The 25,742-nt window shown below is 43.7% G+C and overlaps 1 protein-coding gene across 2 annotated transcripts in view; it reads right to left on the bottom strand.

The window, feature by feature from the left end:
* LOC144822193 (S-adenosyl-L-methionine-dependent tRNA 4-demethylwyosine synthase TYW1-like) overlaps window positions 1-25,742 on the bottom strand; it is a 552,654-nt gene that overhangs the window by 114,493 nt on the left and 412,419 nt on the right. For both annotated transcript variants that reach the window (XM_078679401.1, XM_078679402.1), the window contains exon 12: window positions 2,861-3,038. In XM_078679401.1, coding sequence (XP_078535527.1) covers window positions 2,861-3,038 — 178 coding nt within the window. The remainder of the gene's footprint in view (window positions 1-2,860; window positions 3,039-25,742) is intronic.

The following is a 25,742-nucleotide window of genomic DNA, read 5'->3' as shown; positions in this document are numbered from 1 at the left end:
CGTCTACATTTTCTTTAACTTATAATGCACAAATTGAATTTAGTAGCAGCTAGAAATATGATTCAAAGATTCATTTTAATAGTACATCAAAATCCAACTTAATGCTCAAGTTGGATTTTATATTACTATGTTGTAATTTCTCTGCCTAAACCAAAAGGGTATCCCTGCCAGTGACCAGTGTCATCGGACTGTTGAATGGCTCCGCTTTGGGGAGATGTAAATTACTCCTAGACAGTGGACAAAATCTTGGGTGTGGAGATGTGCTTTTCCTCCTTGAGCAGGATGGCACTGGGGTTGTACCCAGCCCCTTCCTGAGCTTCAAAGGCTTCCTAGTCCTGCCTCCATTTGTTTTCTTAGTCACCTTGATGCAACATCTGGTTTGAAGTGCCCACAAAGGAGGGTTTTCCCATTTCCATAGCCAGAACTCTGGGTGGGCAAAAGGAGTTCTGACCATGGGTGGATTCTTACCACGATGGATTTAGGTAGACAGGGGCTCTGAGGGGTAGTTTACACTAAAAGACGTAGAATGTGCTGCAAAAATGGCTACATTTACCCCATTGGTTAGGGAGAGGCCAAAAGTTTCTCTAACCCACAGGCTGGCAAGGGGCATAAAAGAGGACCCTCACAGACCTCTCCCCAGAACACCTGAAGAATTCTTCTTTGAATAATCAGAAAAAGGACTGCTCTGATGTCTGAAAAACCTGAAGGAAGAGTGGACCTATTTGCCTTGAACCCAGAAAGCTAGAAATGACTCCAAGGGACACAGCAAGTTTCCAGAGGCGCCTCTTGAGCAGTCCAGTTTCAATTGGACCTGCCCAGGAAGCTGCTGCTGGCCTCTGTTGGAGGGAATCGCTTCAAATGTGCCTCCCAGTTCCTAGACCCTTGGCTGATGTTTAGAGTATACTCCTTCTGACAAAAACTGCAAATGATAGGGCTTAGAAACATTCTGCCAACTTTTCGTGTGGGTGACCGGGACCTCAGTTGAACCGCTGGTTGGATTCAACTTGCTGGTTGGCCCTGCTGAAGGAGGTATGAATTCCAGAAAGGTTTCTGAGTCCGAACACACGGCTTCATTGAAACAGTTGCTGAGCAAAAGCCTGTGGAAATCAAGGCCTTCCTGGGAACAGACTTTGCCCACTCTGAGCTTTCCCACCTTAGTTGAAGACCACATCGAGACCCCGCACTACAGCAATCTGCCATCGTTGAGCCGTGCTTCGGATCCAGCTTGTAGTCTGTTCTTCCAACGTCGCACCAACTATCACTTTTTCTCCAGAAGAAATTGTAAGTCCGAACTTTCCATCAGGACAAACTTGGCCCCTGTACCCGACCTGTGCTTCATCACAGTCGTCTTAACATTTGACTTGGACACGGTCTAGCACCACCAGGTAACTGCGACTGGCCGTTGTTGTTAGCGCTATTTGTAATTCAAAATTTAAAACATCATGTATCTAGTTCTACTTACATTGTTTTTTTGTTCTTTTGGTGTTATTTTATTTTTAAAAGTATTCCCTATGTTTCTAAATTTGTTTGAGATTTTTATTGTGCTTTATTTTCACTTTATTATTGTTTGAGTACTGCATACATACTTTACATATTGCCTCCAAGTTCAACCTGACTGCTTTGTTCCAGATAAGAGGATTAAGCACAGTTTATTTTAATTAATTTTATTTCTGGCATTTCTTATAGCCCAAACTTGACCCAGAGTTATTGGAGCCCTTTACATAAGCTCCAGTTACATTACACACGGTCAGATTAACTTTGTAGGCACAAAGAGATTAAGTGATTTGCCCAGAATCACAAGATGCTGGGCAGTTGCAGAGACTTGAAACAGGTTCCCCAGGTCCAGAGTCGCCAGTTCTGGCCAAAGCTCCATATCGTGCCTCCTTATTGAAGTTTATGGTTCAACCAGACAAGGATTTGGAGTTTTACTAGAAAATTCTTCAATTTTTTACAAGCATTCACTGTTTTTTTCTGTCAGTAGACAAAGCACCTCAGAAATGAGCGAATCAACTGTCTCAGATTAGGAGTCAAAATGTCCAGTTTGCCCCCAATAATTTGGGTGGTGGAAGGTCACGAAGCATCAAGGTGATAGGCTGCAGTAAGTAGAGGTGGAGGTACTTACTGCTGCTTACCAGTGGGGCTAATCACATTACAACCCATCAGAGCCACTTAGTCCTCAATGAGACCTATTAGGTTTTTCCCATCCCGCCACAGTCACCAATTAGTAGAAGCATCGTTAAAAGGTATGTATCCTCCCTCCAAAGAATGCTAGTACCTCTATTTGCAAGAGGGGACACTTGAAGTGCTTGAGTCTTCCTCCAGCACTGCTGTAGGTCATCACTTGCGATTAATGATTTAGCCAGCAGAGTAGTTACTGGGAGGCCCCATTAGTGACTTAGAGCCCTTGCTCTCACCAAGTCACCATCTCTACCCTCATTATTCAGGTTGCGGAACTCCTGCCCATTTCAGTGTCCACTACCCTTCACTTCAATGGCACTAGACCCTGCAATCCACGGTAGGATCCGCCCCTCAGTTCGGCCTCTCCTTTGCTGCGTCTCCTTAGCAGCAGCTCGTTTCCAGCTAGGATAAGGTTTAAGGTTGAGGATGAAGAAAACACTTAATATTCTTATGTCAATGTGCTGGACACCAAAAGTCTCTGGCATTACTTTTCTGTTGCAAACTTATTACCTTGAGTGTTTATTGTTAGAGAACCTGATTTTGCTTTATAAGAACCACATTAGGGAACAAGGTCTGATGCTGCCAGGCACTTCGATGTGCCCCTCAGTGTATAGGTACTGGAATGTTAAAAGGAGGACAATGTAGAGACAGTTTCATTCAAGGTTTCCTGCGAATGACTCACCTGATTTCCTTGGGGAACTGTGCATTTGTAACTAGGAAACTAGAGATTTTGTGGCTGTGGAGTAGCTTTAGGAACCGATTTATCTCGGGGTACATTATTGGTTCTCCAACCAAGGAAAGGGCACAGTGCTTGACCTTCAAGCCTTCTTCAAAGCGATCTTTCTTGACTCCTGGCACTCCTGGAAGAAAAACATAAGGAGATAATAAAAATATTAACCTCTTAAAAATGCAGAAATAAATAAGCATTTGCAATGCAATAGGTCTCGCAATAGGAAAGTTTGAGCTATTGTATTGTAAATGACAAATTTTTTATTCATGTTTTGTTTTTAAAAATAGCGAAATTAATAGCTTTGTCATTTACAATGCCAATAGTTACAACTACTTTTGCAAATGTGACACCCAGAGCATTTGTAATGCAATATGTGTTGTATTTATGGGACTTACATGTATTGATATTACAAATAACAATGGCTTTGAATTTTTTGTAATAATTAATACTTAAATAAAAGTTATTGTAATTTATAATGGCAATAGCTTAAACGTTTGTAAATAACTTTTGTGAAGATTATGTTCAGTGTATTTTATTTTGACGAAAATCCAATAACAGAAGTGAAATATTAACATCTTTTTGTTACATTTGTAATAAACCTTGAAACATTGAGAGAACATATTGGAACCAGTTGTTGTTGAATGGTTGCACAGATTGATGCTGTGGCGGTGCTCAGTGATGCTGTGGTGGTGAACGAGTGATGGTGTGGCGTTCAGTAATGCTGTGGTAGCGCATAGTGATGTTGTGGTGCCCCTGAGTAATGTTGTGGTGGTGCTGAGTGATGCTGTGTGCTATGCTATGTTATGTTTTGCTATCCTATGTTTTGATTTGTTATGCTATGCTGTGTTTTATTATGCTATGCTATGTTTTGCTATGCTATGCTATGTTTTGCTATGCTATGCTATGTTTTGCTATGCTATGCTATGCTTCGTTATGCTATGCTTTGTTTTGCTATGCTATGTTTTGTTATGCTATGTTTTGTTGTGTTTTATTATGCTATGCTTTTTTTTGCTATGCTATGTGTTGTTATGCTATGTGTTATGCTATGTTTTGTTGTGTTTGGTATACTATGTTTTGCTATGCTATTATAGGTTTTGTTTTGCTATGCTATGTTTTGTTGTGTTTTGTTAAGCTATGCTATGTTTTGTTGTGTTTTGCTATGTTTTGTTATGTTATGCTAAGTTTTGTTATGTTATGCTAAGTTTTGTTATGCTATGCTATGTTTTGTTCTGCTATGCTATGTTGTATTTTGTTATGCTATGCTTTGTTGTGTTGTGTTTTGCTATGCTAGGTTTTGTTTTGTTATGCTATACTATGTTTTGTTTTGTTATGCTATGTTTTGCTATCCTATGCTTTTTTTGTTATGCTATGCTGGTGAGGGTGTGTGAGGGTGTGTGGCGATGAGGGGGTGTGAGGGTGAGAGGGGTGTGAGGGTGAGAGGGGTGTGAGGGTGAGTGAGGGGGTGTGAGGGTGAGTGAGGGGGTGTGAGGGTGAGTGAGGGTGAGTGGGGGTGAGGGTGAGGGGGTGAGGGTGTGTGAGGGTGTGTGAGGGTGTGTGAGGGTGAGGGTGAGTGAGGGGTGAGTGAGGGGTGAGGGGGTGAGGGTGTGTGAGGGTGTGTGAGGGTGTGTGAGGGTGAGGGTGAGTGAGGGTGAGTGAGGGGTGAGGGGGTGGGGGTGTGAGGGGGTGTGAGGGTGAGAGGATGTGAGGGGGTGTGAGGGGGGCTGAGGGGGGGTGAGGGTGGATGAGGGTGTGTGAGGGTGGGTGAGGGTGTGAGGGTGAGAGGGGTGTGAGGGTAAGAGGGGTGTGAGGGTGAGTGAGGGGGTGTGAAGGTGTGTGAGGGTGTGAAGGTGGGTGAGGGTGAGGAGGAGTGAGTGTGAGCTGCAATCTGCACCAGGGACGGCATGGTAAAAAAGAATCGATGTGCTGATGCTAGAAGTACACAACAATATTCTGGCTGTGCTCAAGTCAAGAGTGACGTCATCTCCCGACCACCACCAGATCTCACAAGGAGTTGGGACCCTATGGACAGAGAATTACACGGCCACTGTGGCAGAAGAAAACCTGCATGATGCTGGTAGAGAGCACAAGCGTCATGTGTACACATGACATGCTAGAGAATACAAATAAAACACTGCACACCATCTGTTACAGCGCAGCGCACCCATCTCTGGTGCAAGTTCACACTGCCGGAGATCATAGGTCTCCGATATACTGTCTGCGATGTAACCGGTGTCCAATGATCGCACACATCAACGGTCACGCTGCCAGAAACAAATAACACATTTCTATACTACCCACCCTCAGGCGGCTGATGAAAATACACATCTCCAAGGCACAGCAATGCAGGCAGGCGGGACACGGATTGACAATGCAGAGCCAAAGGCGTCCCCTATAATGTGCATCACTGACTCGCACAGCGAGGAGCCATAAAGGACAAACATTACTGATGCACAAACAACCCAGGCTACTAGAAAGAATATGCAGCCTCCTTGCAGTCACTGTCAGAAAATGTGCACACATGAGAAGGCTGAGAGAGTCGGGAAGCAGGGGAACAAAAGAGATAGGGCGAAAAAGAGACAGAGAAAAGGAGGCAAAGAAAGAGGGGAAAAAGTGGAAGAAGGAGGAGACGGAAAATCAGTATCGCGGGAGCAGGGGTTCAAAAGGAGGGTGAAAAGGATATAGTGGCATTTTAAGAGAGAAACGAGGAAACAAAAAATATGCACGGAGGCAAAGGGAAAGATTAACGGTAGGTGAGAAGGTGAAAACAAAGCCAGTAGGAAATCTGTCGCCAGGAGAAGGGTCTCGCAAAACAGCCCAGTAAACCATGTGTCTGTTTATCTGAAGCGTGTCATATTGCTTTTTTTGGGGCGGGGAGAGGCAAGAAGGGAAGAATAGGGGAGAGTAAGGGTGATGAGACACACGGGGAGCAGCAGCCTCTGATGAGCCGGCCGGCCGTGGGCAGTGAATAATAAGGGGAGTAGAAATGCCAGAGCGCACGCTGGGGGAAGCTGTTGGCCAGTTTTTAGTCCCGGGTTGTCCAACGTAGACCCTTGCCAGAATTTAAGGTAAGTAGATAAAACACGCCTACACACAACAAATCTAAATGGAGGCCCTTCTCATAGGCATGGAGCCAGCCCTCCTGGGCCTAGGTTGGGCACCACAGCTCTAGCATCCCCCTCACATTTGCAGAGCACCACCAAGAGGACGCAAACGGCCAGGAAATGCTCACTTGCATTTGGGAGCAAAACATAAAAAGCCGGAGACCAACTATGGTTTCGTTTGGTACAAAAGCTAGGAACATTTGTAAAATCATAGTTTGACGGGCCTTTGATGATGTCAATATCTGCGCGTCCATGCCTCCAATGTTCATCTTCGGCATGGGTATCGGTTTCACCGAGGTCTGAGGTAATGTGTTCATTTCAGGGAACACAGCAGATTTAATTGTTTACAGAAACGAGGCTGCAGCCTTGGAAGAGAAAGGAAAAGGTGAGAAAGAACTACAGAATGCAAAAAAACTGTAAATAAAAAGCAGAAATAAAGTTTAAGGGAGGAAAAGAGTAGGAGTAAGAGAAACTGAAAGGCTAGATGAAGTACTGACAGAAAAAAACTACGCCGAAGGAAACTTAAAGGCAAGACAAACGAAAGGGACAACTAAGCACGGGAAATTGAAGCATTTGGCAAGCGCAGCGTGCCTGGGAAGGAAGCTGCATGGAAAAAGTTCCACGTGAAAAATATGAGGGGTGCTATTAAAAAGGCAGACCGAAAAGACAAGAAGGGAAGAATAGGGGAGAGTAAGGGTGACGAGACGCACGGGGAGAAGCAGCCTTTGATGTGCCGGCCGGCTGTGGGCAGTGAATAATTAGGGGAGGAGAAATGCCAGAGCGCACGCTGGGGGAAGCTTGTTTTTTTCTGTCAGTACTGGTGGCTTTGATGCGTGCATCCGCTTTTTTCATGGGCACAGCATCAAATCCCCCGTTTGGTTAAGCTCTGGATAAGCCCCAATATGTCTCGACATCTGCAATGCGCATGCGCATTGCCAGAGGTCGAGCCCTAAAAAAAGGGGTGGCCAAAATGAAGGACCATCAAGTTTTTAAAATCTTAATTGAAGCCACGGTATAGAACTCTCAGTGTTACAACTCATCAATAGAAGTCATTGCTATCCCCGACACGGGATCAGGTGTTGGTAGAGACCAGAAGCAAAAATTTATTTTGAATTAAGATGTTAAGACACTGCTACTCCTTGAACGCCAATTTCAGAGGCAATGTGCAATTTACAGGATTGTAATCCAGCATTGCTCACTCAGCCTTTCATCCTTCAAACGCTGTTAAAATGCATTCCTCCGAATGGGAATTCAAACATTGAATGGAAGTGTTTGAACAGCAAGTAGTCAATGGCGTAAATGCATCTTGATCAACAAGGCTTCCAGAACTGCTCACTTTTTACACAATTAAAATAATTCTTTGACACAAGAAACATTTAAACTCAGATGCCAATGTGCAGGCAATGGCAAAATGGTCAGATACAATACACCTCCAAATTCTGAAGAGAACTGCTAAGCTATCAATGCTCTACACATTCTACCACCTTCCAATATAAGCCTTGCTGTATTAAGTGTAAATGTAGGTGTACAATAGGTGAGATGATGAAAGGTTATAAAACTTTTTGCATATTTGTTGAAATTGTGTTGAGCCTAAATTCTATAACTTTTTTGATTACCCTCATTTATTTACTGTTATCTTTTGATAAACCTTTCTAGTTCACTAAACCCACCAAATGACAGTGACATGGTACATGTAAACTGGCTGTCTACCCAAGACACGCATGTCAAACCACCTCTACGGCTCGACAGAAAGACTTCTCCAGAAAGATGGCCCTCAAAATCTAACCGTAATTGCTTCAAAATAAATTACCTTCCTAACCTCTCCAAGAATGCAGCAAAACAATGTAAACACAGACTAAAGGACTCCCAGAAACACTCTTCTACGACTCCTACCAATGCTTGATGAAAGGAACCTTATCTTCACGCATTGTGCAGCAAGGTGGAGAGAATCGGTGCATGCACTAAAGGTCTCGAACACCACTAAGATATCCCACGGTCTTTACCCGTTCCATGCTGGGCCGTTTGCGCCGCTGTGCGGTAAACAAAAGAACAGGGCGGGCCGTGACGAACCAGCATGGAAGGGGTTAAACTATCTCTCTCTTCCTCCCTCTTCAATTGGTGGTCCCCAGAAGTCAGAGGACACACAAGAACATCAGTACTCCGTAGCACTCTCCAAGACTCGTCGATTGCACATCAACTACACTGGATCTGCAACACAGAGCAAGGCCTAAATCCACCCGACATCAATCGTTCCAACTACAGTATCCCTACCCCATCTGACAGATCCACAACAATGACCGGGACGAGTCATGATCCCCTTCAAGCCCCAGGCTCACGTCGTCCAACCATTACCTTCAAGCCACCTCTCCAAAAGATTACACTGATAGAGGAACAGGATCAGTGATCAGACAAGATCAGCTGATATAGCTATCCACATAACATGACAACTGAACCGAGCCGAAGTGTCGCCCCTAAAAGATAAAGACAATCACTGACTCACACCTAGAACTGACCCTTGCACCCCTTAAAACGCACAACACTGCTTACCGCAACTCCACGCCTAGTTCAATTTATCAGAAGGGACAACTGAGAGTTACGAATGAAACCCCAGGAAATATCCCCTACAATGGCCTCAGTCAGACGCTAAATGGGCAGACAATGCCACCTTCAACACACTGAACACCGAACTCTGACTCTGCGGGATTCAGCGAACTCACACCACCACAATCCATTTGGGAGTACAACAGAGATAACTACATATTAGAGATTCCCCAGGAAACATTATGTCCCCCAGACTACATATGGCACACCCATTTCAACAGGCTTCACCACAACATTGAACATATTTATGAGAAACTAAAATCGCCTCTATGAACATTCGGATGACCTTAGTAGCCCTTCCAGGCAATAAAGTCTTACATGCAACACACTTTACCAACAAAGAATAACAATCTCTCCCACACAAATAAGCTCCTCTACACACCCATGGCCAGTCGTACCTGCGCCTAATGATTCACATCATCCCAAGACAGCACATAACCATATATCCATGACAGACATCGAAGCCTTGCTCTATACTTTGAGAAAACCTCGCAGCAATCCCATTGATCTACAACTCGCTGACCGTCGACATCAGGAAAAAATGTAGGCCACATGTCAATGGCTGGACACAAACCATGAAAACCGAATTGCGATCCTTACTTTCAAAACTTAAACCCACGTGCCCTACAAGGCTGACTGCAAAATGCATGCTACTCAACTGCAGATCGGCGGTCAAACATTCTGCAGACATTGCTGAAAGTACTCTTCATTATGAATTGGACATTCTATGAAAACCTGCTTGACATGCTAGTACCCTCCTCCAAAGAATGCCACCCTGCTTTTAGGCCATCTGCAACACGGAGGAGGGATTGCAGTAATCCACAATAATTCCCTGCAAGTCAAGACCTTCTCAGTGGACAGTCTCAGGTTTTGTGAATCATGGGTGCAGAAATCTGTACAACAGACAGATCACTAGCTAAAGTATTTAAATTGAAATTGCTTTCATATAGCACTTACTATCCCTGACGAGGCATAGAAGCTCTTTACGGCAAGTAGCATGCCACCCGGGAGCCCAAAGTTAGTGGTCAGTCTGTTAGTTATTAGGGCTAGTTTTGCAAGTTCCATCCATGCAGTCGTTCCAGTTTCTTTGTGGAAGGTACATTATTGACATAGATGTCATCATCTGAGGGCTCTATGTAAGAAGCGAATGTCTGCTGAAATTAATAGATATTTTTATGGTTTCCAAAGAGCTTAAGGCAGTCATACATGACATTTCGAGTAATTTATATGCAATTGGCAGGCAGAAGGGAAGCACAGATGCTTTTAAAAATAAAATTAAGTAGGGAAGTAAGTAAAGGTTTCATTGAAGGTTAATTTTTCATGTGGGATTTTAAGAAAATTAGCAGGTTGAGAATTTTTGCATACAATCTGCAGATGTAAACCGATTGAAAGTTTTAAATTCTGCTCTCAAGGAATGTAGATTTTATCATCTTTCTAGAGGCACTAAAGATGCTTCCTGCACTGAAAAAGGAAGCTCAGTGGTTGCTGAGGCTCTCTTATAAGTGATTTTCAATTTATGTACATCTCATTACACTTAATTAGAATTTGACACCACCACAATTGCCCCCACTCTATATACCTACTAGTAATATATTCAATGCTATAAAGTCAAACAACAAACAGGACCAAACATTAAAATCTGGATTTGCAGCAACTCAAAGGAAAACTGTGAAGCTTTCTCACCCTTTTGTAAATAGAAAAATATTAGACATTAAAAAATCAATCTTGAGTGACAGAGAAAGCTTATAAGTCACAAAAGGCAACAATCATCATTTCTAAGGTCAATCGCCATCCGCTGTGGAGGATCAAACTACAATCCATCCACCCAAGACAAAAAATTAGCAACCCAGAGAGAGCTCAAAACACTAAATGAAGATAAGACCTTATCCATGAAAACAACTTCACTTTTAAACGATCTAATCCCCTTCACAATACTAAAGGAACCCAACCATCTTTCTTCTCCCACATATTGACGAACAAACTCATCGCTAAAGCAAGGTACAGTTCCGGACTGCCTGAAGATAGGGCATGTTACACCCCTCTTGATAAAAGCTGCTGAGGACCCTACAGCCGGGAACGACTTTCGTCCAGTGTTAAACTTACCCTTCCTCACCAAATTGTTGGAAAAATTTGTACACAACTGTGTCAGCATACTGAACAGTTCAATTTACTCGACAAATTTCAAGGAGAACCCAGACCACACAGTACAGAAATGGGCATAGTATACATCAGGGCTGATGCCCTGAAGATGCTAGACTCCCACGATTACTGCCTACTCATCCTACTAAACATCTCGACAGTGTTTGACAGAGTCAATTACAACAGCCTATTAGAATTACTAGAAAGTACAATAGGGCTATCAGGTAACATACTCAAGTGATTAGCATCCTCCTTACGGAACTGCTTACAACAAATTAAATTAGGCACCTCACTATGAAATACTAGCAAGATGCAGCCACGGTTGTGGACAGTGTGAAATTCAAGGCGCTCTATATGGTCAATAAAGCCTTCCATACCTCGGGCATTTTATATGTTCAAAATCTGTTTACATGGTACTCCCCGCGGAGAGATCTAAGATCTGCCACAGCCAAACTGGTGTTCATCCAAAAAATAAACAAGCATTGGTAATGCAAAGGGTCTCGCATGTGCTTGAGTTAGAGCTACTGTAAAGCTGTTGTAAATGACAATGTCTTTTACCCTTGTGTTATTGAGCGTATGTATGTGGTTTGTAGTGGAATCATGTGGGTGGGACTTGAATTGTTATTTGTGAAATTGTGTGGTGTGGATGGGATTTATGTAGTGGAATTATGTGGTACGGTGTGCAGTGGAATTATGTGGATAGTAAAAATGTGGAATTGAGTGTACTGGAATTATGTGGAGTGGGATTTTGTGTTATGGAGTGTAATTATGTGGAATGGTATTTTACGTTGATTCGTATTTTGTGCAGTTTAATTATGTGGTGTGCTGTTGAACTTTGTAGCATGATGTGAAATTCTGTGGTGTGGATTGGATGTATTGTGTTTGGTAAATCTGTTGTGGAGTTCAATTATGAGGTTTGGTAACAAACTATGTGGTGTGGATTGGAAATTGTTAGACCTGGCATCTTTGGCGTGGTTTCCCCTATCTTTTTGCCTCTACCTCCTGTATTTTTGATGCTGTGCTGGATTTCGTTTTTGCTGGTTTAGATGCTTTGGACACTCTGCCACTGCTGATCAGTGCCAGAGTGTAAGTGCTCCCTGTGTAAATTGTTATTCTGATTGAATATACATGTTTGGCATATTTGTATCACCATGAAGTCCCTAGTAAAGTGCACTGGGTGTGCCAGGGCTGGTGATGACAAATGCTACTAGTGGGCCTGCAGCACTGATTGTGCCACCCACAGGAGTAGCTCTAAAATGGTGTCTCAGGCCTGCCACTGCAGTGCCTATGGGCAGTTTAGAACTGCCATGTCCTCCTGGTCAGTGTCCCCACTGACCAGGCCTAACCCTTCCCTTTTTGTGCACATCAGCCACCCCTATGGAAGGCCCAAGGTACCCCCCTGGGCAGGGTGCAGTGTATGTGAAAGGTAGAGCATGTACTGGTGCAGGTAACATGTTCTGGTAGTGAATTACAGCCATTTTCGTTTTTCACTATTGTAAGGCTATCTTGCTCCATAGATTAACATGGGGGATGCTGGCTACAGTGGTTAACAGCATTTCTTCTCATAGGAACAAGATAGGACATAAGTATCTAGTATCCCTGAACTCAGAATTTAATAACACATCTTTTAGGAAAGATTGTTTTTAGATCCTGTGTTTGAGAACAGCACTTTTAGAAAGTTGCTGTTCTCTTGTCTGACCCTTCTGTGTGCCTGGGCCTGTTTGTGTATTGACTGTCTGGTTTGTGAGTGACAGGGGCTGGGGAATTCCCCAGCAGGATGGATGAGTCAGCACTAGGCTGAATGACTGCAGTTGCAACTGGAGTGGTGGGAGGAGTTAGCACCTGGGCTGAATAGGGCTGTGCCTGCCTTCCACAATGCTGGCTCCACCCCCCTGCTGGGCGGCTGAGGACCCTGCCCCTCACTCTGAAAGGAAAGATGCAGCCAGCAAAACAAAGTGCTCAGGATCCACCCAGAACTGGTTCAGACCGGGCTCAGGGCCCACATGCACCAAGAGAACAAAGACTTTAGGGGTATAAGTACAGGACCCCTGACAACAGAAAATTAGATCATCCTGGAAATCAAGAAGGAACCTCTGCCAAGGAGAAAGCTGAAACTGAAGAAGGAAGATTGTCCTGCTGTTGCTCTGCTGGACTGACCTGTTGCTTTGCTGCCAAGGAGAGGGGAAGGACTTTGCTGCTGAGCTGTGTCTCCTGTCTTGAAGGAATCTCCAAGGGCCTGAGAAGAGCTGGCTCCCTGTTTTGAAGTCCCAGGAACAAAAGGACTTCACCCCCAGCTTCCCTGAACTCTGCTGAGAGAGTTCTGTCCCTCCTAGAGTGCTTGATCCAGTTGTGGGGCCTCTGGAGGTTGTACCTGTGCTGGGAAGCCTGAGACTAAAGCTTGAGAGACTTTTGAAACTGAAAAGTGTTGCATCGCTCGCTTGCGGAGCGCATCCCCGACAGTGCGAGAAGTTTCCCGCCGCTACGGAGGTCGAGATCGTCGCAGCGCCTGACGCCGCTGCCAGAGACGTCGCATCCTTCGTTTGCGGGACGCACCAGACCGGTGCGGGAGAATCGAACATCGCTGCGAGTATCGTCGCAGAGCCTGTCGTCGCTGGGTGAGAACACCGCACCGCTTGCTTGCGGACCGCATCACGTCGCTGCGAGCATCGTCGCAGAATCAACGCATCGAGGAGCTGCGAGAGAGAGGATCACCGCTGGACCGCGCATCGTCGCCCCGGAGATCGTCGCAGCCCCTACGAGATCGTCGCATCGTGCCTTTGCGAGAACAGACTTCCTACGGAACCTACGCACCGGAATCCATACAAGTGGCCTTCCTCCCCATACAGACCGGATTCGTCGCAACACGCCCGCTGCTGCAGCGGGGCTGTCGCATCGCCTCCCCAGGGTCTCAGGAGCAACGCATCGCTTGTTGTCCACCGCACCAGCTTCTGCTTTTGGAACTTTGTTGCATCTAAAGGTACTGTGAGTAAACGTGACGAAACTGTGAACTTTTCACGCATCTGTGGTGTATTTTACCGCAACTTGAAGAATTTTAACGCAACCTTAAGAACTCTTTTTGAAACCATATTCTTGAACTGTGTATGTTGGATTTTTGTCGTTTTGGTCTTGTGTAGTTTAGATTAAAAATACCTTTATTTTTCTAAACTGTTGTGGAGTCAGTTTGTGGTGTTTTCACTGTGTTACTGTGAGTGTTGGTACAAATACTTTACGCATTGCCTCTGGTTAGCCTAGACTGCTCGCGCCAAGCTACCTAGAGGGTGAGCGGAGGTTATCTCAAGGGGTTATCTCCTTGCCCTGACTAGAAGCAAGGGTCCCTATTTGGACAGTGGTACCTACCTCTGCCAACTAGAGACCCCCAGATCTAACAGAAATGTGTGCAGTTGAATAGTGTGGTATGGAATAATGTGGACAGCTTTGCCTTTTTGGTGACTAAAAAACAAATAGGAAGGAGCTTACCTCCAGATGTGCGTGTTTGGGTGTTAATAAAAAATTTAAAAAAAGAGGAGGGGGACAAAAAGTACAAAGAAGGGGAGGCAGGGTGGAGAAGCAAAGGGGGGGTTGTGGGTAGGGAGAATCAACAGGCTACCCCATTCTCTTTCCCCCAACCTGAGATAAGAGCTGTGATGGATGCAGTGAGAACAGAGAACTTGGTAAGGAAACAGGGCAGACAGACAGCCACTCCAACCCCGAAAACCTGTCTAGGAGCGCTGGCCTCATTTAGCTTAAAGTCATTCTTGTCCATGCACTCTGGGTGTGGCATGCTTCTGTTGGGGTGTAATTCCCAAATAGCCATTACATTGTTTATTGGCCTGTTTAGTAGGTCTTGGCAACCTATGACGCTCTTGTGGTCTGTGTGCAGAGATAGAATCTTCACAAAGATTGTGTGTGTACAAACCAGGCCCCCTGCACTTACATCAGGTTGTTCAACCATAAGTAACAATTGGGCATGCAAACCTCACAATGCGTGTTTCTCTAGATTTACAAATAATCCTCTTTGTGTGTGCACACTTTCTAAGATCTCTGAACTGGCACCCTGTGGCTAACATGCTTTCTGAGAACTACTTGTATGACACACAATGCCCTCCATTATAACATGCCTTACTGAGAAATGTACTATAGGAAAAAGCGGAAATTTCAGAAATACAAAAATGCCAGCTCTATAAATATCCAGTTAAAAAGGCAAACAATTCTTAACCAATCATTTCGGTAGTGATACCAAAAATTTAGAACGCGGTTCCAACTGCGCCAAGAACAACCTTGTGCATGCCCTCTAAGAAGCTAATACACTCCTACCAGCTACTAGACTCATCAATAGAGGGAGCCTCTTTCAAACAATACTCCTCCTTTGATAATGTCTAGTACATTGTTTTCAGCTAGAAAACATCCCTGACGAATATCGCTAGCACTGAATGAGCCAGTGAGAGAAACGTAGTGCAATCCTATTTAGACAAATCCATGGGTAACATGAAATAAAGGGGCTCTGGATATAAAATTCACCTGAGCTTGAAATGCTCATCCGAGAGTGAAACATTCCAGTCATTGTGCTCGGAAGTTAGTCAAAACCGAAGGCCACAAGTACACACCGCATCTCTAGAATTAAGCTCTCTGCCAATGTTGATGCTGTGTTCAGGACACCGGGCCAATTCAGTGAAACAAAGAGTGCACCAAACAAACGAAAAGTACATTACAGGTTAAGGGGACATGCAACGGGGCAGTTGTCACAAGGCGAAAAACACACCCCAACGGCGGGCCAAAGAGCAACGTTTAACTAATTAGAAGAAAGCAATTCAGAAAGGCACAAGAATGAACAAATGTAAAGTGGCGGGCGTGGCCTAACCACCCCACCAGATACAGCATGCCTCACAGAGCAGGGCATGCACTGCTACGCTCGACCCAAAAGGCCACATGGGGTGGCAGGAGGTTTTCCTATCTGGCATGCACACCTTGGACCTCGCTGCCCACGTCTGTAATCAGGGCATTTCTCTCGTTAGAAAATCGCTAAAGACATGGCTTTTGCCACCTCGTCTAAATAAATTTGTATCTTCTGGGCAGTTGTTTTCCGTCAGTAACAAGATACCCTGGTAACCATGCGCATTATAAAATAATTACTTACAAGCGTTGACCTCCCCCCCATGCTCTTTAACCTCTATATGGAGCATCTGACAAATTCCTCAATCAAACCTTGCATTCCACAGGTTTGCAGATAATACGCAATTATACTTCAAGATATCCTGCTGATGGATGTCATCCAACTCAACCATAGTTAAAATTCAAACCTAGCCGTCCCAAAATAGCCTCAAGCTTAACTCGGAAGATAGAATTTCTACTCATCAACCATCATAATAGCTCCCCATCCATCCAAGAATGGATAAACCACCTAGACGCACTCAAATGCAAACCTGCCATTATCGAATCAACGAAATCTCTTGGAATAAAACTGAATAACAATCTTAACATGCAAGCACATGTCAGTGCAACCCTGTGCAGTGCATCATTCCAACTCTATCTCCTGAAGAAAGTAAAACCATTCCCGTCATCACCAGATTCCAAGCTAGCATTACATTCACTAGTCGTCTCCAGACTGGAATATGGCTATGCGACCCTTACAGGTCATCCCAAGTCGAGAATGGCTCCACTCAAGATGACCCTTAACTCTACAGCAAGACTGATAACAGGGATGAGATGCTTTGCCCACATTACCCCCTTACTTAGGTCTCTTAACTAGCTCCCTTTCTCAGCCAGACCTCTGTTGAAAATTGCCTGCCCTGTACTATGATGAACTCAAGTACCTGGTAGAAAAGATTTGAATATCAGAGGGCAGCCACTCATTCAGAACTGTGAACTCAGTGGCTGAAATCCTTCGCAGATTCAGGAAGCATACCTATTTGCTCCTTTTTCAGGATCTGTCCTGAGGATATGGAAACCATTGACCATAATTTTCAATATAAGGGGTGGAAAGCATCCTAATGAATAAATAGGTGCCTTACATACAGTCTTGTTTAGCCCGGCTCCAGGGATGACACCGCAACAATACTACAACTACTAATAGGGCATGAGCCCACCATCCTAGCAGAACACCCCAAAACAATGTTTACTTGGGAGCCTTTAACTGTATAATCTCAGGCCCAAAGAAGGCCATGTGTAGAGGAACCGCTTTTTGCTTTGTAACTTAGTTACGGTTGCTTGGTAATATCTGTGATGCATCATATCATATTTGTTCAAGTTTTTTGTTCATGTTTTACTTCTGTTCCAACTGGAGGTAGCGTTAAGCAATAGTTCCAGGGTTGGAATGCCCTTTTGAGTCTGTGCAAACCGACTAAAGATTGCGTGTTTTAGGGGTTTTTGCCAGCTCTTCACTAATCTTTTTCCATACTAAGGAAGATTGGAAATTTACTCCTAACGATGGCAGAAGTAAAATTTCTTCCAGGGTTTGGAAATAAGTGGTTGGCAGGAAATTGAACTTGTAAATGGTCAACAGATTTTCGCATCAGTAAATCGACACCTACATATTTGCTCGTGCTAAAAAGCAGTTCACAAATATTTTCTAGGAGTACGATTTCCTGCCCTACTTTTGTAAATTCTTGTGAATACATGACAGCTGTAAATCTGCAATAATAGAAAGACATATACCATGGGTGCAATTTTGTGACTTTTTCAAGAATTGGGCCCCTAATTAGGCCTGGAGTTAACCAAGAGCTTTATTTTTTACTAAAATTCTATCTCTCTGTGTCTATCGACTGGCTTATGCTCCTTCACAAGGAGCATATCAGCACACAAAGTAGTTTTGTTCAGTGCCTTGGACTACTGAGAAAGTATGTTTTTTGAGATCAGAAAATATGATTGCTTTTTACCAATGTTTATTATGATGGTAAAGGCCTGGCAGCTCCCACAAAGTTTTACAAAAACCATATCAAAACAAGACACACACTGACAAAAACAAAAGGTGTACTAACAATATCAGACTTATTGGGTTTGCCAATGCTGGTTTATTTTCATGTTTCTCATTATCTTGTTGAAACAAGCTGCACTGATTTTCCATTACGAATATTTTTGGAAATACTAGCATGTATCAAAACATTTTACTAAATGATGCTTTAAAAAAAAAAAAATCCCTACATTTTCACAGTAGTTTAGCAAAACGCTTTTTTCCCAGTAGCATTTTCTGTGAAAATGTTATTGTGAATGCAAAGGATCATCAATCTTGCTTTCAAACTTCTGCAGATATTTGCTTTTAATTGGAGTGCATTCTGAGAGCATTGTATGTAGCCTCATATTGTTAAACTTTTCAAACACATGTACACATATTTACACTAGAACCACCGTCAGTCAGTCTCAATAAAAAAAATTAAAACATTTTTAAAAAGGAACCACCGTCAGTAGTGCAGTCCGAGCTTACAACATTTCCTTAGAGCGAGAAGTAGCCGAATGGATGAAACACAGTCGTCTGAAACTGAACTCAGATAAAACAGAAGTCCTCATCTTAGGTACCTCCCCCTCCGCATGGGACGACTCTTGGTGGCCAGAAGCCCTTGGAAAAGCACCCATCCCGACAGACCACGCACGGAACCTAGGCGTCATCCTGGATTCCTCACTTTCAATGAACAGACAAGTCAACGCCGTCTCCTCATCCTGCTTCAACATTCTTCGCATGCTCAAAAAAACATTTCGTTGGATCCCTACCGAAACTAGGAAAACGGTCACCCACGCTCTGGTCACGAGCCGACTGGACTATGGAAACACCCTCTACGCCGGTACTACCGCTAAACTCCAGAAAAAACTCCAACGAATCCAAAACGCCTCAGCCAGGCTCATATTGGACATCCCGCGTAAAGAACACATCTCTGGTCACCTGAAAAACCTCCACTGGCTCCCCGTCAATAAGAGGATCACTTTCCGGCTCCTAACCAACGCACACAAAGCACTCTACGAAATCGGACCAGAATGCCTCAACACACGACTGTCCTTCTACACCCCCTCCCGCCAGCTACGATCTTCCAACCAAGCCCTTGCCATTGTACCTCGCATCAACAAAACCACCATGGGAGGTAGATCCTTCTCCTACCTGGCAGCTAAAACCTGGAACTCACTTCCCACTCACCTTCGCCTTACCCAGAACCACCTAGCATTCAGAAAGCAACTTAAAACGTGGATATTTGACAAGTAATCCCCCACCCCTCCTTAAGCGCCTTGAGACCCTCTGGGTATGTAGTGCGCTATATAAATTATCTGACTTGACTGACTTGACTTGACTAATAAGAAAGACTTTGTATTAATGAAAGATAAATACAAGTTCGAAGAGCATTAACATATGGACATAAATATTGTCTTAACTGCAGAAAATGGCCTTCCCTGAACCATAATCTGGTACTGTAACCTGGCAGCCAAAGTGATTGTGCTGCAGGGAGTTTACTTGTTCCAAGGAAAAAACAAACATGAAAAATTGTTGTCCTTGACCACAAACAATATGTCCTGGGAGTCGAGCTATAGGATTTCCACACCGCTGGAATCCACACTTCTAGTGATGAATACAATTAATTTTTTGATTTTTTTTTTTTTTACTTACTCTTAATGGCCATTTTTTTTTAGCTCTATTCACATATTAATTTAATATTTTAGTAAACTGCATTGCTTATAAGCATTTCAAGGTCTCTTGACATTTGTTGGGAGGAAAATACAGATATACATCGTAATAATTAAGAATTTTATATTCAACAATTAAATCATGAATTGTACACTTTCACTTATTAATGAGACCTTTATTTTTCACGCATCTTTTAATGATCTCCAAGAAAGTCTTTTTATCCAAATGTTACATTGATCGATGTGGACGCTCGCTCTAAAGGTAGCAGCAATTACTTGTCCGGGATATGCACTTCCCCAACCTCAATAGTAAGCCTTTTATCTCAAGTCTAGTTTGATTTTTCACACCAGTAAATCTTACCAATGCTCCATTACTACAATGTTATAAATGCCATAAGGGCATTTTATCTCAATTTAACAAGACTATCATATGTTACATATTCTTTAAATATCTTCCTTCTCCTTTCCATGTATGGCTAATACATAATCGCTTCTTATGCCCCCATAGGTACAGCTTGATGAGTTTAGATGTAGACAGGTGATTTTTTTATTTGTGATTTTAAAGGCTTGTTGTCCCACTTCAGTTTCGCACATTTTATCAATCCCATTCACAAGTTTCGTCCAGTTTCACATGCAAATTATGGAGGTTGTTTTTTTTAAAAAAAATTAAAAAGAGTTTCTTCATCATTTCTCAGTTATAGAGCAAGTTTTTGATTAACTTTGTTGTTTTGTATTTTTGTTGAGTATTTCAAAACACCATTTTCAATAGAACCTCTTTCTTTTAATTGAGAATAGATCATCTCTACTTAAGAGCTCAATTTTTCTTCTGGGGTCTTCAAAAGTTGCACAGAAAATATGTGCTCCTTAAAACTTATTTTCAAATATTCTTTCTGGCTCTCACATTCTTGTTATTCCGATATCTATTTTTATCTGATTTTGTGACTGAATGGGAAATGTCTCTTAAGGTGGGCAGGTACGTGAATAGGAGAATCCATTTGTGTTCATTTCAGGTTCTTTGCGATTAGGAATGTAATTTATTTGTTGTACATTTCATATGTAAAGTTAACTTTGGCACTCATTTCATTTGAGCATTTTATGATTCATTTACGAATGTTCTTGAGTTCCTGACCAAAACTATGGCAAACATATATAGTCTATGTACCTGCCAAAATAGGTGTCTCTTCGTTATCTCTCCTGTCAATCAATCAATCCATTTGTAGAGTGCACTACTCACCCGTGAGGGTCTCAAGGCGCTGGGGGGGTGCTGCTACTGCTCACACAGCCATGTCTCTCCTGAAAGTCTGCAGGTCCTGGCTCTGTCGCAGGCAGATGGGGAGGGTGTTCCAGGTCTTGGCGGTGAGGTGGGAAAAAGATCTGCCGCCGGCTGTCACTCGTCGGATTCGGCGGACTGTGGATAGGGCAAGGTCAGCGGAGCAGAGCTGGTGGTTCGGGGTGTAGAAGGTGAGTCGTTAATTGAGGTACGCTGGTCCGGTGTTGTGGAGCACCTTTGTGAACGTGGGTGAGGAGCTTGAAGGTGATCCTCTTGTTGATGGGGAGCCAGTGCAGGTCTTTCAGGGGGGTTGTGATGTGGCTGTGGATGTCGAGGATGAGGTGTGCAGATGAGTTCTGTATGCATTGTAGTCATTACTGGCTGAGGTTCCCGCATAGAGGGTGTTGCCTTAGTCCAGCCTGCTGCTGACGAGGGCCAGGGTGACAGTCCTTCCGGTTCCGTTGGGAATCCATCTGTAGATCTTCCATCTGTAGATCTTGCGGAGGGTGTTGAAGCAGGAGGAGGAGACGGCGTTGACTTGCTGAGTCATAGACAGCGATGAGATCAGTATGACTCCCAGGTTGCGTGCATTGTCGGTGGGCATCGGTGTAGCTCCCAGCGCGGCCAGCCACTATGAGTCGTCCCAGGCGGAGGGGGTGGATCCAATGATGAGAACCTCCGTCTTGTCCGAGTTCAGTTTCAGGCAGCTGTTTTTCATCCATTCAGCGATGGCCTGCATTCCTTCGTGGAGGTTGGTTTTGGCGGTGGTGGGGGCCTTGGTGAGGGAGAGGATCAGCTGGGTGTCGTCGGCGTATGAGATGATGTTGAGGTTGTGTGATCGGACGATGTTGGCGAGGGGTGCCATGTAGACATTGAAGAGTGTCGTACTGAGGGACGATCCTTGGGGTACGCCGCAGATGATCTTGGTTTCTTTAGATCGGAATGGAGGGAGGCAGACACTCTGGGTTCGTCTGGTGAGGAAGGAGTTGATCCAGTCCAGGGCTTTGTCACTTTGTCGCTTTGTCTTATTTGCCACTGGTAGGTCTAAATTTGAGCCAATTGAAACTCCCTTCACTTGTGAATAGCATTTTAGGTTCGGCATAAAATAGTTTCCAAAAAGTGTAATTTCAAATAATTGCCCCAGGAATACCTTAGTCGTTTTATTTCATTAATCAGTAGGGCGTACTTCAAAGACCCATCCGCATGAACAAGTTGCCTGCCTTCGGTAATGCTACTTCTTGTAAAGACTATCTAGCCGCATATTCCTCATCTTTTGCATATTCCCCAAGCATTAGACTAGATTCGGAAAATTACGCAGCACCTTGGTGTACAGAGAGGAGGCACAATGCAGTGCTATAATGATTCTGTTCTGCTCCGGAAAGGACGTGTTGAGCCTATATAAGTGCCACCATTTGCACCAACATCAGTTGCTTTTGAGGCCATGCGCACACCGCAACACAGAGTCCAAAGAGCAAATTGGTAGTGACCAGATTACATGATTTAATGTTATTACTGGGCGGAGGCCAATCGCAGAATGGGGAGAAATGGAGGATCAGTGAGGAATCTGCAGCTAAACAGAGTTTCTACCACAAAAAAGTGTTACCAAAGTTAACTAACTAGTTCTTCCAATAGTGACCTCTAGCCACAGATTCCTCATCTTTTGAATAGATACCGAAGCAGTACCTATTTGGAGGCAGGTCTGTGAATGGATTTAAACCTAAAAGTCCTGCAGGATCGAACAGGCAAAAAGCCACTCTCTGCGAAGCTGACTATCCAGACTATAGAGTTTTGTGAATGGTCGCCCATGTAGCTTCCTGGCAAATGTCTTGGACAGAGACTTCACATGCTAAGAAAGTTGTAGCAGCTTTAGCCCTGATAGAATAAGCAAAGTCCTTCCAGAGGCAGCTTTTGGGCCAGTGCATAGCATCTCTTAATGCAGAGCATGATCCAGCAGGAGATGGTGCTCTTCAGCACTGCCTTGACTTCTTTCGCTCCAGAGAACCCTACAAAAAGATGATTGTGCACTCAATGTTCCTTGGTACACTCTTTTGGGATCAAAGCAATGGAGCCTCTCCTCCTTAAAGGGGCAATGTGTAGCACAGAACGCCGGCAGGATGATAGCTTGACCAACATGGAACAGAGTCACAACTTTTGGAAGAAATGATGCTCGCGTCCAAAGAACCAGATTGTCTGGGAAAGGGTAGCGTATGGAGGATTGAAAGAAAGAAACTCACTCATGCTATATAGAGGAGATAGCAACAAGGAGCACAGTCTTAAGTGACAAGGCGACGTAAGGGACAGCTGTGAAGCAGCATGATTGGAGTGCATATCAGATAAGTAAGGACTGGTTAAGGTTCTGTTGGGACCGTACAAAAGGGGAATGGGGAAACATATGTTGTAGCCCTTTCAAAAACTGCATCACAACTGGTTACCTAAACACAGAGGGCTGATCTGGCAACTGTAACTCAAAAATGTCAGTTAACTGAACCAGGAGAGGGTCAATCTGTTCTTTGCTGCACCAAACTACAAATTTGTTTCAACAACAGCCGCATACAGCTTTTTTTGAGGGACACCTGGCTGCCAAGATGACATCAACCACATCTTAAGAAAGGTCGAAGGTGTTCAGCTGTGCCCACTCAATCTCCAGTCATGAAGGTGGAGATTGTGAAGGCCTCTGTGCAGAAACCTGCTCTGTTGCTGGAACAGCAGGTCCTCCAGAGAGGCAGCCTAATTGGGGAACATATGTTCAAGTCAAGGGGCTTTGTTTACCCACAATCTCCGTGCCCAGGTCGGAGCCATTAGTAGAACTTAGGCCCAGTCGATCTTGATCCTCCAGAGAACTCAGGGCAGGAGTGGTATGGTGGAAAGACGTACAGGAGTCTCAAGTACCACTCCTGGTGGAACGCATCTCCAAGAAAGAGACACCTTGGAAACTCAAACCATCAGAGGCAATTACATTTTGCGTTCTCAGCGGTGGCGAATAAATCAGTGCAAGGTTCTCCCTGTTCGCAGACCTAGCACCACCTCCGGGTGACATTGCCACTCGTGGCTCACCCGGCATCAATGGTGGAGTTCACCCTTACTAATATTGAAAGAGCTTGTCAGTTGGGTCACTCCCAGGAGAATCCTTTGTTGAACCAGGCATTTCCAGAGCCACATGGCTCCACCCGTGCCATTCTGACCATGATCGATGTGAACTATTGGCACCTCCTCCTGCTGCTTTGATGGAGTCGGCATCATCAACTAAGTGACCCGGAAATGGAGTCGGGACTAGAGCCAGAGATACGATGGGCTTGAAGGGTCAAACTGGCACTGAGGAACTTGGAGCAGTCCATGCGAGGGGTCTTTTCACGCTTGTCAAAGTAAGACTTCACCTTACGGTGCCAGATGGGCTTCAGGTTCATTGTTGTGCAGTGTTTGCTGGCCTTATCGAGTCGTGGCTTGACTCCAGCAAGCACAGGTATACCTGGTGGAAATCTGCCATAAACATTTGTTTGCATCAGTCCCTGTGGGGCATAAAACCTGTTGTTTTTGGGGGTGAAATTCTTTGAAAGAAGGAAGCTCCCGATCAACTACGGGTGGCACGAAAAGAAAGAAACCGACATCCGTGCACAGAGGTGGCATCTACATATGATTCCAGTAGATGTACAGCGTCAGTACTGAGTCACATTTCGCCACTTGGCGGTGATCTGTGTTACTGCTGAAAACGTTTACTGATCCACTCTGTGGCTAGACGTCACTATCAGAAATGTTACATTAATATATATACTTTTAACATCCTATAGATTTAGCCTTTTGTTGCATTGTCAGTATTTTGTCCAGAAAGTCAGTTGTACCCTGAATAAAAGATTCAATTTGGTTCGCTAAGGGTTGTAAATAATAATGTTCTGAAAATTGGCAGGCGGGAGAAATAAGGAATTTAAAATCACCACCGGTTGATGGGTTCAACTTTTACGCACTTTTGGGATCATTGAGATTATAGTGGAGCCTCTCAAATTCAAAATCTTTTTTAATTAGTCTAGAATCCATTCCTTCTCATAAGCATTTTCCCTAATTTATTTGAACATTAATGCTTCTTCTAGGGTTGGATTTTCTTGAAGTTCCAATTATGTTGTATCAACCCATTAACTATAGCTCCAACCTTTTCCCTCTTAATTGGGATGTTTATGTTATTATTTCAATTATGAATGTGTGATTTCTCTTGTACTGTTAAATTGGGTAACCCTTTCTTCAGCTGATATCAAACTTTATTCATGACTTAATGATTTTTCTGATGCTTTGTTGGTAATCTTTGGCATCATTTTTTTCTATATTCTGTACCTTCCTGTTCTTTCAATGCTTTTGTTATCTGTGGAAAGAATGCTTCCAATTCTTCTCGTACATTTTAACACCTTTACTTTCATGTTTGACCTTATTCTCATACACTTTGGTATAAATAGCATTTCCTACTGTAACAATTATCTCGTATTTTAAGTCAACTCAGATGAGCCTAAATACTTCTACTGAAAATCTCAAAAGGGGAGGGATTATGAAATCACTAAAAACCAACCAAAACCACTCAACCTTAACCAACTCTTACATCAGATGTATATTAGAACTGAAAGAAAGTTTTACTATGTTTTGAATTTTTGTACATAGCTCAGCATTGATCAGTTACTAGGCCCTAGTAGCTCTAATTTCTTAAGACTTAATTCTCAGATTCTAGGTTTTCCCCAGTAGACGTTTTCAACAGGGAAAGAAATAGGACACATTACCTTCTCCAGCAGGTTTAAGTATTACTTAAATGTTTTGTAGTTTGAGGATTTTTGATCAGTGATACAGGGGTGGAAGGTAGCAGATCTTGGGATGCAAGATCATACAAAACCAAACTTCTAACTGGGTCTTGCATTTTGGTTACAATGTCCATGTCAGTGTTTCTTCTACCCTCCATGCACAAATCCAAAAAGGACAATCCTTTCTTTTCTAACCATAAAAATAAAACTTTAAAAGAGCTAACCATCTCCATACTGATTGAGGAAGATTTGAACACTCAAATTTAGTTACCACCTAGATTTATAGAGAAACATCTAACAGCTTCAGGCTGGTTCCTCAAACAAGTACATGTTCATGCAGACAAAGGGGT

This window comes from Lissotriton helveticus, chromosome 3_1 (assembly GCF_964261635.1).
Source record: "Lissotriton helveticus chromosome 3_1, aLisHel1.1, whole genome shotgun sequence".
Taxonomy (NCBI): Eukaryota; Metazoa; Chordata; class Amphibia; order Caudata; family Salamandridae; genus Lissotriton; species Lissotriton helveticus.
The sequence above is the reverse complement of the archived record's forward strand: the minus strand, read 5'-3'. Positions and strand labels throughout refer to the sequence as shown.